Here is a 14,113-nt window from a genome sequence, read left to right on the forward strand (position 1 = left end):
AAGACATCCAGATGGCCAACAGACACATGAAAAAGTGCTCCATATCACTCAGCATCAGGGAAATACAAATCAAAACCACAATGCGATATCACCTCACACCAGTCAGAATGGCTAAAATCAACAAGTCAGGAAATGACAGATGCTGGCGAGGATGTGGAGAAAGGGGAACCCTCCTACACTGTTGGTGGGAATGCAAGCTGGTGCAGCCACTCTGGAAAACAGCATGGAGGTTCCTCAAAATGTTGAAAATAGAACTGCCCTATGACCCAGCAATTGCACTATTGGGTATTTACCCTAAAGATACAAACGTAGTGATCCAAAGGGGCACGTGTACCCGAATGTTTATAGCAGCAATGTCCACAATAGCCAAAGTATGGAAAGAACCTAGATGTCCATCAACAGATGAATGGATCAAGAAGATGTGGTATATATACACAATGGAATACTATGCAGCCATCAAAAGAAATGAAATCTTGCCATTTGCGACAACATGGATGAAACTAGAGCGTATCATGCTTAGCGAAATAAGTCAAGCAGAGAAAGACAACTATCATATGATCTCCCTGATATGAGGAAGTGGTGATGCAACATGGGGGCTTAAGTGGGTACGAGAAGAATAAATGAAACAAGATGGGATTGGGACCCTGCAATTGCACTCCTGGGTATTTACCCCAAGGATACAGATATCGTGAAAAGAAGGGCCATTTCTACCCCAATGTTTATAGCAGCAATGGCCACGGTTGCCAAACTATGGAAAGAACCAAGATGCCCTTCAATGGACGAATGGATAAGGAAGATGTGGTCCATATACACTATGGAATATTATGCCTCCATCAGAAAGGATGAATACCCAACTTTTGTAGCAACATGGACGGGACTGGAAGAGATTATGCTGAGTGAAATAAGTCAAGCAGAGAGAATCAATTATCATATGGTTTCACTTATTTGTGGAGCATAACAAATATCACGGAGGACAAGAGGTGTTAGAGAGGAGAAGGGAGTTGGGGTAAATTGGAAGGGGAGGTGAATCACAAGAGACTATGGACTCTGAAAAACAATCTGTGGGGTTTGAAGTGGCGGGGGGGTGGGAGGTTGGGGTACCAGGTGGTGGGTATTATAGAGGGCACGGATTGCATGGAGCACTGGGTGTGGTGAAAAAATAATGAATACTGTTTTTCTGAAAAATGAATAAATTGAAAAAAAAAAAAAAGACTCACCAAACTGCAAAAAAAAAAAAAAAAGAAAGAAAAAAAAAGAAATGGAAATGGTAATCAGTCCTCCTCCCCTCCCCCCCACCAAGGAGTCCTATTTCTTTTAGTGGGAAATAGTTTTTAAAGAACACATCTGGGTGCTAAGAGTTGTCATTTCTTTTTTGAGTCCTTTGAATCACTTTGACACCTTTGTAAAATATTGACCATATGTATGAGTCTATTTTGAGAGTCTCTGTTTTTTCCATTGATATGTTTCTCTTTATGCCAATATCATCCTCTTCTAACTACTACAGCATTGCTAAACCTTGAAATCAGGTAGGGAGTTCTCCAAATTCAAAGATTTTCTTGGCCGTTCACATTTCTTTGCATTTGCTTATAAGTTTTAAAATAAACAGTCAATTTACACTGAAAAAATGTCTGTTGGAATTTTCATTAGAATTTCACTGAATCAATAGACCAAACTGGAAATAAATGATATCTTAGCAATATTAAGACTTTTGATTCATGAACATGATATGTCTATGTCTATTTAGACCTTTAATTTTTTTCTGCAATGCATTACAATTTTCAGTGTAAAAATCTAATATATATTTCCTTAGATATAGTCCTAGAAATTTGATATTTTGAATGGTATTTTTAAAATGTCATTTCCTAGTTGTTTTCTGTTGGTACAAAGAAACTTTTTTGTGTGTGTGTGTGCTTTATTTATTTATTTATTTATTTATTTATTTTAAATTTTTTATTTTTTATAAACATATATTTTTATCCCCAGGGGTACAGGTCTGTGAATCACCAGGTTTATTTTTTATATTGACTTTATGTGCTGCTATTTTGTTTATTAGTTCTAGTAGTTGCTTTATAGAGTCCTAACAAGTTGGAATTTTCCATGTAAAAACTCATATTATTCCCTTCTAATCCACATTCCTTTTGTTTATCTGCCTTATTGTACTTGTCAGGATCTCCGGCATGATATTGAGCAAAAGTGGTATGAGCAGACATCCTGCTTTGTTCCCAGTCTTAGAGGGAAGCTCAAAATACCTCACCATTAAGTATGATGTTAACACTAGATACTACTTTTTATCAGGTATTCCTAGTTTGCTGAGAGTCTTTAACATCAACAACATTGTTTTTGTTTTGCTTCCAATTGTATTAGTCTCTTTTTATTCTCTTGATTATCTCTGAGTTAACTACTTCTGTTTGTAGGTGATGAAATGTATAATCATCCACTTCACATCTGACACTCTACAAATATGGTCTTTTCCTTTACTTCAACTTAGAATTAATACTTGTAATTCTTGTTAAGTTTTGTTTTGTTTTGTTTTCAATATACTAGTCCCAGAAGTAGTTTTCCCTGTTTACCTGAAGTTACCTGAAGACAGCTTTATGCTATCCATTTGTGGTCTACAACAAGGCTCTATCTTCTCTAGAACACTGTAAGACAGACTTAGTTTAAACACATATTAAAGTAAGAGGTAGCCTCTCAAATAAGTTTAAATGCATTTTATTTTTAAGCAACCTACATATGGCTTTTTCTTAAACAAACAAACAACAACAAAAAAAAAATGACTCCACTCCAAATAAATCAGTATTAAAATAAGTGAAAAGATCAGGATGACATCAACCACTTGTCCAAGCCCTGGTGTCATTGTGGATGTGTGAAAAGCAGCAGCCAGTTATGATGATAGATGATAGACCCAAAGTAATTGGCATTTTGTTAACATTTTTTTTTCCACTTTGTTAACATTTTTTCATTTACATTAACATTCATTTCATCCTTAAAGAAAATCATATATAGGGTCACTATCCTCATGGAAGTTCAGCAGAGCTACCATGCCATCTGGATTCATGTTTTCATCAATAAAAAACTGGCAGTTTTTGAATTAACAAAGATGTGCTTGATTTGTCTGCATTCTCTGTTATAAAAGGGTTACACTTTCTGGTCCCTGTTCTTCAAGTTTGCCTTAGACTGATTTCCTATAAGCTATGATGTACTTTTCACAGGCTTCACTTGTGAAGTTTGTTTTCTGTAAGTAATAGTTCCTGACAATATCAACACCAGTGATTACTGTGCTTTTAGTACCTTCACTTTCAGGGCCTTCAGCAAAGTACATTTCCATCAATGGTACCTTCTGTCCTACTATTTTCTCCTTCACCTCCAGGCATAGCTCATTTGCAACCTCCTGAATCTTGTAAATGTCAGAGAACATCTCATCATGTCTGATGAGGTCCAGGTAGATAATCATGATGGCAGCCAGAGAAAGAGAACAGCAGCCCTGGCTTAGCAGGAACCCAGAATTCAGAGCAAGAGCAGTGCAGCTAGAGTAGCACTTAAGGGCAGGGAAAACAGGTGGGAAAAGTGATATCAAATTTTGTAAATGCTTTTGCTCTATTTCAGTGGTCATATAATTTGTCTCTTTTATCCTGTTAATATGGTGAATTACCTTGACTGATCTTTTTTTCTTTAAAGTTTTGTTTTGTTTTGTTCTTGAGACAGCATGCCCAAACAGGGGGAGGAGCAGATGGGGAGGGAAACGATGGGGGAAAGAATTTCAAGCAGACTCCACACTGTTTGCAGAGCCCAACATGATCCTTGATCTCACCACCCTGAGATCACAACCTGAGCCAATACCAAGAGTCAGATGCTTAACCAACTGAGCCACCCAGGCACTGCCTGATTGATCTTTAAATGTTAACCTTACATTTCTGGGATAAACTCACTTGATCATCATTTGTATAATTATAGATACTATATATCTCATTTGCATATTTTATATATTGCTGGAACTGATTTGCTAATATTTCATTAAGGAGTTTTTTGTCTATGTTCATATGTTCATGAGGCATATTGATTGATTCATACTTTTTTTTTAATTTTTTTTTATTTAAGATTTTTTTTTTATAAACATATATTTTTATCCCCAGGGATACAGGTCTGTGAATCACCAGGTTTACACAACATGGGGGCTTAAGTGGGTAGGAGAAGAATAAATGATTCATACTTTTAAAAAAGATTTTATTTATTTATTTATTTATTTGACAGAGAGAGAGAGAGAGCACAATGAGAGAAGGAACATGAGCAGAGGGAGTAGGAGAGGGAGAAACAGTTTTCCTGCTGAGCAGGGAGCCCAATGTGGGGCTCGATCCCAGACCCTGGGATCATAACCTGAGCTGAAGGTAGATGCTTAACAGCTGAACCATCCAGGTCCCCCCATACCTTTCTTTTTGATATATCTGTCAGGGTTAAGCTGGCTTCACTTCTAAAAATATGTTTGTGTATGATTTATTATTTTTGTCCTTGTATGTTTGCTCAAATTCTTTAGGGAAATATTCTGGGTCTGGAGTTTTCTTTCTCTCCAAGTTCTTAATTATAAATTCATTTTCTTTAATATATTTAGAGCAATTTATTTTTTCTATTGCTTCTTGTGTCAGATTTAAGCTATGCTTTGTGATAAACAAGTCCATTTAATGCAAATTCATTAGTAAAAATTGATCATAATATTCTCTTATTTTTCTTTGAGTATCTATCGGATCTGTAGTTATATCTTTCTTTCATCATTAATGTCAGTTATTTATGCTCTTCTTTCTTTTGTTCTTTATCAGTATTCCCAGGATTCCACTGATTTTAATAATCTTTTCAAATGACTAACTTATTAATTTTATTAATTTTGGTTTTTTTATATCTAAATTATTTCTGCTCTTATTCTTTCATTTTCCTTATTCTTTTTACTTATTTTGAATTGAATTTGTTCTTCTTTTTTTGAGCTCCTATAGGTGGACATTTAGAAAGCTGATGTTATATCTTTCCGCCTTTCTATTAAACATTTAAAATTATTAAGTTCCTCTATGTACTGTTTTATTTGCATCTCACAAATTTTGATATGTTGTTATCAATTTGAAATATTTTTAAATTTCTCTTATACTTTCTTCTTTGACCCATGGATTATTTAGAACTATGTTGTTTAATTTCCAGATACTTAGGAGATTTTTCTTCCTAATTTTTATTGGCCTATTCATAAGGTAGGGGTCAGAGAACATACTCTTCAAGATTTCAGTATTTTAAATTGTATTTTGACTTACTTATTATGACTTACTTAAATTTTATTATGACTTACTTTATTATGTCTACTGCACTTGAACTTGTCCAGAATTAAATTCAGAGTTTAAAGACTTAGTCCTCCATAAGACTGCCCTTATTTTAGAAGTCAGCCACTAGTTTCAGGTCTGCACTTCTGACTGAACAGCTATAAATTTAGGGGTTTCCATAACACCCTCAGATTCAGTAATTGGCTGGCATTCACTTAAAACACCATACTTAGGATCACAGTTTTATTATAAAGGATACAACTCAGGGACAGCCACATGAAAGAGGTACATAGGGGGCTCCTGGGTGGCTCAGTGGGTTAAAGCCTCTGCCTTTGGCTCAGGTCATGATCCCAGGGTCCTGGGATCGAGCCCCACATGGGCTCTCTGCTCACTTCCTCCTCTCTCTCTCTCTCTGCCTGCCTCTCCGCCTACTTGTAATCTCTGTCTGTCAAATAAATAAATAAATAAATCTTTTAAAAAAAAAAAAGGACAGAAAGAGGTACATAGTCTAGAAGGGTCCTGGATAAGGGGGTTCGATGCCCTCTCCCCATGGAGTCAGACCACAACAACCAGCCAACATATCAATGTTTCCACCATTCTGGAAGCTCTTCATGCTTTGGGTGTCCAGAGTTTACTTTGAATTTCTCTTATTAGGAGCATACACATTTATTATTAGTATGTCTTCCTGATTAACTGAGCCTCTTCTCATTATGAAATGTCTCTCTTTATCTGTCAAAATACTCCCTGATTTAAAGTTTATTTTATCTAATATTAATAAAGTCTCACAAATTTTTTATGATTACTGTATTCCTAGTATGTCTCTTTCCACTATTTATTTTCAATTTATTTATATTCAGAATATTCCTCATATAGTCAGCTATTACATGTCTTTTTTATCCAACAATCTCTGCCTTTTGATTAGGATGTTAAACCACTTATATTTAATACAGTAATTAATATAATTGGGGTAGATTTATTATTTGATATTTGCTTTCTGTTTTGCCCATATGTTTCTGTTCCTCTGTTTCTTTTCTTTCTGCCTTCTTTAATTCATTGACCACTATTTAGTTTCTACTTCACCGCAATGGCTTTTTAGCTGTATCTCTTTTTTGGTATTACTCTAATGATTAAATGCATCCTTAACTTATCACATTCCCCTTAGAGTTAATAGTGTACCACTTTATATAAAGTGTAAAAGACATTACTCTATCCTTTGAACTATAGTTTTCACATATTTTATATCTAGAAATGTTATAAATTCCATGCCTTAATGTGTTTAGTGCTTATTAATTTTCAATGTGTTTAGATTACATCATGATTGCACTTTTTCTATTTTATTTTCATGTCTTAAACCACAGTGTGGTAGATTTTAAATGGTCACCAATACTACCAGATTTCAAATAATAGGACAAGGACAGATAAAGTAGTGAGGTAAAGAGCAACTGACAAGCTATATGATCTCTCTTGGGGTCTGTTTCACTGTCAAAAAAATTGCTATGAGGATTAAATGCATTATAGTTAGCTTATATAGAAGCTGAAGCTCAGTACAGGTTACTATTTCCTTAAAAAAGTTGGATTTTCAGGCTAACATATTTACAATTAACATCAATGTGAGCTGTGTATTGTGAACCAAATATTAATAATGAAGCAAATAAAATGTAGACAAACTAAGTAGTAAGTCAAGGAAAATAATAATTTGTATTTATCCCAATGTGCACAGTAAAAAGTACTTATTAATTGGATGAAGTAAAAATAATTACCCAAGTGCTCTTACCTTAATAGAATCGATATTTTGTAGTTCTACTAACATGTCAATAAGTAATTCTGCTCCCAAATAGAACGGCAAAACACAGGTACAGAGGAAACAATCTTGGCTAATAGGAAATGTTTTATATATATCCACTGTTTGTTTAAGAAGTATCTGTAGCTCCTGAGTAAAGTTCCAAAGGGCCCGACAGCAGTTCTGAAGCAGAGTCCAATAGCCACCACGATGAGCAAGAACCTAAAACAAAGACAACATTTAAAAAATCAAAGTTTCAAAAGTTAGAGATCTCTGAACAACTTCATCTTTCTGCAAAAATTATGTTAACAGGGGCGCCTGGGTGGCTCAGTGGATTAAAGCCTCCACCTTCGGCTCAGGTCATGATCTCAGGGTCCTGGGATCGAGCCCCACATCATGCTCTCTGTTTGGCAGGGAGCCTGCTTCCTCCTCTCTCTCTGCCTGCCTCTGCCTACTTGTGATCTCTCTCTCTATGTCAAATAAATAAATAAATTATGTCAACAATAAAAAATAACTGTGTGTCATTTATATCATTATCTCAGTTAATTCTAACAATAGCTCCTATGAAATAAGCATGCACTAGCATTCTATTAATTTACAGATAAGGAAACACAGATTGGAGCTAACTTGCACAGGGTCATGATCTACTAAGTGGTTAGCTAAGATTTGCACACTAGCAGTCTGACTCAAAACATTTCCATTGTTCTAGGTTCTGAGAATGTGGCAATGAGCAAGGGTAACCGGGTCTTCCCTTACGTTGCTTCAGTTTATTAGGGGCGACTGACACTAGATAAGTAGACAAATAAAAATGTAGTTCCAGGGGAGCCTGGGTGGCTTAGTGGGTTAAGCCTCTGCCTTTGGCTCAGGTCATCATCTCAGTATCCTGGGATCGAGCCCCACATCGGGCTTTCTGCTCAGCGGGGAGCCTGCTTCCTCCTCTCTCTCTCTCTGCCTGCCTCTCCACCTACTTGTGATCTCTGTCTATCAAATAAATAAATAGAATTTTTTTAAAAATGGAGGTTCCAGGGAATAATAAGTATTGTAAAGAAAAAGAAAGCAGAATTGGGTTAGAATCTGACAAGCATGAAATGATATGCCCTTTTAGATGGGGGTGATCAGGAAAAAAGTCCTCTCTGAGGAGGTGACATGATCAGAGACTTGAATGTTCAGTTGAACAAGTCATGTGAAAGTGGGGGAGAAGGTGTTGAGAGGATAGGATTTGAAACTGAGGGACCAGCAAACTGCAAAGGATGGAGGATGAATTTGAGGGATGAGAAAGGAACAAGCTCTGTGCTCTCAAGATCACACAGAGGAGAGTGAACTGAATGAGAGCAAGATGAACTGAGTTCCAAGAAGTGAGCAAGACCCAGACCTGCCAGGGCCCTGAAGCTGGTGGAAGGATAGAATGCAGTGCCCTTGGTCAAGGGGGATGAAGTGGGTTTGCTTTGCATTTTTTAAGAAATCACCTTCTTCACAGAGAAAATGGGAATGAAAGTGGTCTAGAAAGGATAGATTTCCTCTCAACTCTTGAGAGGTTTGAAGTTTATGCCATTCCTGCAATGAGAAAAAGCGAAATAAGTCAAGCAGAGAAAGACAACTATCATATGATCTCCCTGATATGAGGAAGTGGTGATGCAACATGGGGGCTTAAGTGGGTAGGAGAAGAATCAATGAAACAAGATGGGATTGGGAGGGAGACAAACCATAAGTGACTCTTAATCTCACAAAACAAACTGAGGGTTGCTGGGGGGAGGGGGTTTGGGAGAAGGGGGTGGGATTATGGACATTGGGGAGGGTATGTGCTTTGGTGAGTGCTGTGAAGTGTGTAAACCTGGTGATTCACAGACCTGTACCCCTGGGGATAAAAATATATGTTTATAAAAAATAAAAAATTATTTAAAAAAAAGGAAACTAATTCCTTTGTAGCTAATGATTCCAATTTTAAGTTTAATAATGTATCATATAATATTTAAGAAAAAAAAGAGAGAAGACACAATTGGCTTGTAGAAGCAAGGGGTCAGGAGCTAGGAGCAGGATTTTTCTGTTGCCCAGAAAGAGTATTCCCTGTGTTAGAGAGAATAAAGTGATCTATCGTACCCCAGGTAGGAGTAAGACTCCAGAAGGAACCACTGATGTCACCATCATAGAAATCCATGTCCCAAATATGGCCAAGAAAGTTGCAAAGGAGTATCTGTATATTCACAGAGACTGTGTAGACAAGGACAGAGGCCAACTCAGCCCCGCACCAATGGATGAATGATGACTAAAGCAGCTTTCTCCTCTCCCTGACAGCCTCACAAGGTGTAAATCTTCAGCACTAATGGCAGGCAAACCTCAAAAATGACTGATGTGAAACCCAGCAAATTTAGTTTCAAAGTTGAAACTAAAATTATGTGTAGTAAGTAAATAAGTACATCTTACATGCCCAAACAAATGGCTAAGATTTATGTCTATTAATTTAGAAAATTAGCTAAAATTAAATTAAAGTAAAATTTAAAATTTAGCACCTTACCATTGCTCTCCTGCAATATAAGAAGATCTTCATAAAATGATCCAATATACCCAAATTTGCAGCTCGATCCTTTTCTTTAGCACTAAGACCTGACTGAGAGTCTGAGTCATTAAATGTTTGTGTCTTGGATACATTTTCATCACTCATTCTGGAATTAATAAATGTGGAAAATTCTTCAGCATCTACAGTACAAAAATAAAGTATAACATTATTGGAAGCAGAAAGTTCCAGAAGACATAAGTGATAAGCATCAAATGAGTAATTAAGATAAGAAATGCTATATAAATTTGGAGGAAGGATGGGATTATCATGGACACAATGAACCAAGGAAAGTTTCTAGAGAAGGAGGAGTCCAGATTAGGTCTTAAAGGGCGAACATGGTTTAGCTATGCAAAAAGACTATGAAGAATATCATTCTGGGCAAGAGTAACAGCCAAGGGAACAACGCAGAGGCAGGAATGTCATGTTTTCTAAGGGACCAATCATAGAATCCCACCTTCTCCCTAAATAGTCTATTCCCAGGACATATACACTAGAAGGTGAGTAGCATTTCCTGGAGTTAAAAAGTACAGCAAACATGTCCATGAATTATCTTAATAGTGTGATATAAAAACACAAATCTTCTTTTAGAACTTTGCATTAATTAATAAGTCTCAATAGTACAGTATTCTATTGGTGATTTCATGGGAGGTCTTAGGCAGGTAGTTTAAAAAAAAACTCTCAAGAAGCTATATATTACTATCTACTTATAAAACATGGACTCTGTGTCAAGGGAATTTACTTTCAAATACTTCAATATTCATATATAATGTGAAGATATCAGTTAAATCTAATCTACACCCTAGAAGAAATCAGAAGGCATACCAAGTACCTCAAATATAAATCAACACTCTGTGGCAATTAAAACAGCAAATGAAGTATCCTGATCAGCAGTAAGTTATATAGCACTTAAAATACCATTACTAAAAATCTACATAAGAGCGTTTGTAATAGTATGAAGATATTAGAAAGAAGTATTTGTTTGTGAAATGAGTGGTATTCAAGATAGGTGATTGCTAAGAATAGTGTCATCAGTTGTGGCACGCAGATCAAGAGGTCTTTTCTTTTGCATTTCTCCACCTCCCAGAGTAAGTCTCCTGTCACCTGAGAAGATGACAAGAATACAGGTTTGTCCTGCCATTCAAACAAATATTATTGCATTCACCTGGGAGTAAGCTTTCATGGAAGGTGCTAGTTGGAGATCCTAAGACAAGAGTAGACTCCCCTGAGTACAAAATCAGTACTATCAAATAGCTATAGGACTGTTTCCATGTCAGTTACATCAGTATGTGTGGTAGAATTTGTTCTGAAACTTACTACTGCTAAAATATAACCCCAAATATCAAGTCTTCACCTATCTTGACAACAGGAGGCTACCAATATTTTTAAAAGAACATTAGGGGTGCCTTGGTGGCTTAGTCGGTTAAGTGTCTGACTCTTTATTTCAGTCCAAGTCATGATCTCAGGGTTTTGAGATCGAGCCCAGCATGGAGCCTGATAAAGATTCTCTCTTCCTGGAGTGCCTGGGTGGTTCAGTGGGTTAAAGCCTCTGCCTTTGGCTCAAGTCATGATCTCAGGGTCCTGGGATCGAGCTCCGTATCAGGCTCTCTGCTTAACAGGGAGCATGCTTCCTTCTCTCTCTCTCTGCCTACTTGTGATATCTGTCTGCCAAATAAATAAATAAAATCTTTTTAAAAAAAAGATTCTCTCTTTCTCTCCCTCTGCCCCTCCCCACCACTTTCTCCCTTTCTAAAAATAAATAAATAAATAAATACATACATACATACATACATACATACATAGATTTTATTTGGTGAACAGCCAAATTATGTAGGTTAGCCACTGGTTTAGGTTCAAATACAACATATATATTTCCAAATACATACCATAAAAATACAGAAAATTCTTAAAAACTGAGAAAATAAGAAAATCCTACAAAATACCACAACTCAATTAAATTCCTGGGTCACTGGAAAATGATATGTGCGGAGTGTGTATATGTGTGTATGCTCATGTGTGTGTTGTATCAGTGAAAAAAAATATAGAAGCAATTTGATAGTATACATCATAATTTTTTTTATTTTACCTGATGGTAAGTTGGCCTTTCTTTTTCTAGCTGTATGAAGGAAATCAAGTATCACTTTATAATTTTCTAGAGTCAATTTCGTTGTTGGTAATACTGTTCCTGAATTATATAGTGAGAACATATTAGGATCACATGATCGGAAACTGCCAGGAGGAAAATATCATTAAAAAAATATATAAACAAAATTGATTTCAATCTGTCAAATACAATCTACTTTAATTTTTAAATTATTGTGAGTTAGAGCTTCCAAATTTTGGATCATAACATATTCTTACACTTAACCAAAGCCAAACAATTTCCCATTAAATTTTAAAAGTATACAATGTAACTTTGCTCTTAGGAATTTTAACATCAATATCTATTTCCCTGAAAGGGCCTTCAAAAATGGGAATGATGATCTATATTCATTCTAAGGGCTCTGAAACAATAATTTATGTCAATTTAACCTGATTAAAACACAACTCAATGAAGATACCTACTATATAAAGCAATGTGTCCACAATCAATGTTACTTCTTTTATAAATTAAGGTCTAAGCAATAAATAATCCTCCACCAAAAATAAACAAATGCAAAAATATATGCATACATAAATATTGAGTATGTTTTAATGGTTTTAGTAAAATTGAATTTAGCACCAAGTTACACTGATACAAATTTGGTCATTGTCTAATTGCTGTGCTATGAAGTAATCATGTCTGAATGGTCATGTATGATTGAAATTTCAGAGAATTCTTCTCAGTGTTCAGAGGACAGTTAGGAAGCCCATCTGATCTGAATCATTCTCCTCTCATGGCTTCATGAATGGGTTACTTTGCCAAAAGCCTTCCCAGTTGGCCAGGCAATCTAACTACTTCTTAAATGCAAATCTGGTCTAGCCTGCATAGGAAAGGGAACTATCTGGAGACATTTTAATGGAGGTTCAATCTGGTAATGATTTAACCAAAATTCTAATGAAAACAGAAACTCCTACCAAGTTTACCATGGATTTCACCTGCATATTTTATCACTGGATTATTGAAATAAATACCTCTTAATTTGTAACCCTGTTACAGTCTTTCCTTCCTCCAATCCATTTGATACGTTGCTGTCAGAGAAATTTTTTATCATTGCCCTGCTCAAAAACCCTTAATAATCCACCACTGTATATAAATTAAAGTTCAGATTTAGTAGTTAAGACCCCCAAGATCTGCTATGAATATTCTTTTATTTTTTTAATTATTTCACACTATTCCTTTTTATTTACCCTATATTCTGGTCAGACCATTTCAGGTTCTCATCCTGTGTTTCCTACCTGGGCTCTAACTCAGTGCTTCCAACCACCTAGAATACCTCTTTCCCTATCTGCACATTTCTAAATCTTGCCTATTTATCAAGAACCAAGCCAAGTGGCCCTTCCCCATGAAATCTTTCCTGTGAGTTTCAGTCAGAGAAAAGCCTTTTCTCCATGAACAAAGAAGACTTTGTGTATACTTCACCTTATACCATTATTTACAGTTGTTCATTAACACTGTGATCCACCCTGTGAAACTCTATCTTGTATGTCCTGCTCATCTTTTCATGCTCACTTTGTCTACCTCAGGAACTTGTATCTAACAGGAGCTCAGCTGTATGTTTTTCTTAATGAAAGACTCTATTCCCCTTTTTAATGATTACACAGTAGTTCATATTATGTATTTATTTCTATTTTATCTCCCATAACACTTTAGCCAAGGACACTCAAGAGCTCAACAGTGTCTTCTGAATTAATGATACAAAGTGTACATTGAATGAGAAAATACAATTTATGTTTATAGAGGCTTAAAATATACCTCAAAATGAAACAGCTTTGTCTAATACCCAATAACTATAGCTAATACACAATTAATATTAAATTTCTCTTGAAATGACACTATCTCCTTCACAGACATCTATACTAACAAACATATTCAAGATACATGCAGATTAGTACTTCCTAAGTGCTTATATCCAGCACCTGTTTGGGGAAGATTCTGAGACAAGAAATTAAGTAATGTATCAATGATCAGTAAAGAAAGAAGCACTCTGTAAACCTTTTTAAGTTATTATCAACTTTGGATCCCTGAACATAACAAACAAAATCCATGCTCATGCTAAAAAAGTATCATTCACTGATAATATTCTATACCTGACCACTGGATGTGAAGGGCCAAATTTCATCTTTGTACGCTCCCCCAGCTTCGTTAAAAGAAGGCTGAAGTGTGCACTTGCCAGATACAGGTTCATCTGAGCTCTCCAGGGCATCTCCTCCAGAAATATTTGATGGAACCTCTTCCTTTTCACAAAATTTAGTATTATAGGATTCAAGTTATCCACCAGGAATCGATAAGCAAGTTTTCTAACATCAGTTCTCTTATTTCTGCCAAAGAGAAACAGGTTTTGAAAT

General features: G+C 35.8%; 1 protein-coding gene and 1 pseudogene across 7 annotated transcripts in view; both read right to left on the reverse strand.

Annotated features, from left to right (window-relative positions):
- Positions 1–14,113, reverse strand: part of CFAP54 (cilia and flagella associated protein 54) — a 311,472-nt gene that overhangs the window by 145,924 nt on the left and 151,435 nt on the right. For all 6 annotated transcript variants that reach the window (XM_082739254.1, XM_082739253.1, XM_082739250.1 and 3 more), the window contains 4 exons: positions 13,856–14,086; positions 11,712–11,854; positions 9,587–9,768; positions 7,069–7,296 (listed from right to left, as the gene is read on the reverse strand). In XM_082739254.1, the coding sequence (XP_082595380.1) occupies positions 7,069–7,296; positions 9,587–9,768; positions 11,712–11,854; positions 13,856–14,086 (784 nt within the window). The remainder of the gene's footprint in view (positions 1–7,068; positions 7,297–9,586; positions 9,769–11,711; positions 11,855–13,855; positions 14,087–14,113) is intronic.
- On the reverse strand, positions 2,926–3,454 carry LOC309868813 (translationally-controlled tumor protein pseudogene; annotated as a pseudogene). Its single transcript has one exon. The product of its transcript is annotated as a translationally-controlled tumor protein pseudogene (transcript).

Source organism: Mustela nivalis (assembly GCF_964662115.1).
Source record: "Mustela nivalis genome assembly, chromosome: 7".
Classification (NCBI taxonomy): Eukaryota; Metazoa; Chordata; class Mammalia; order Carnivora; family Mustelidae; genus Mustela; species Mustela nivalis.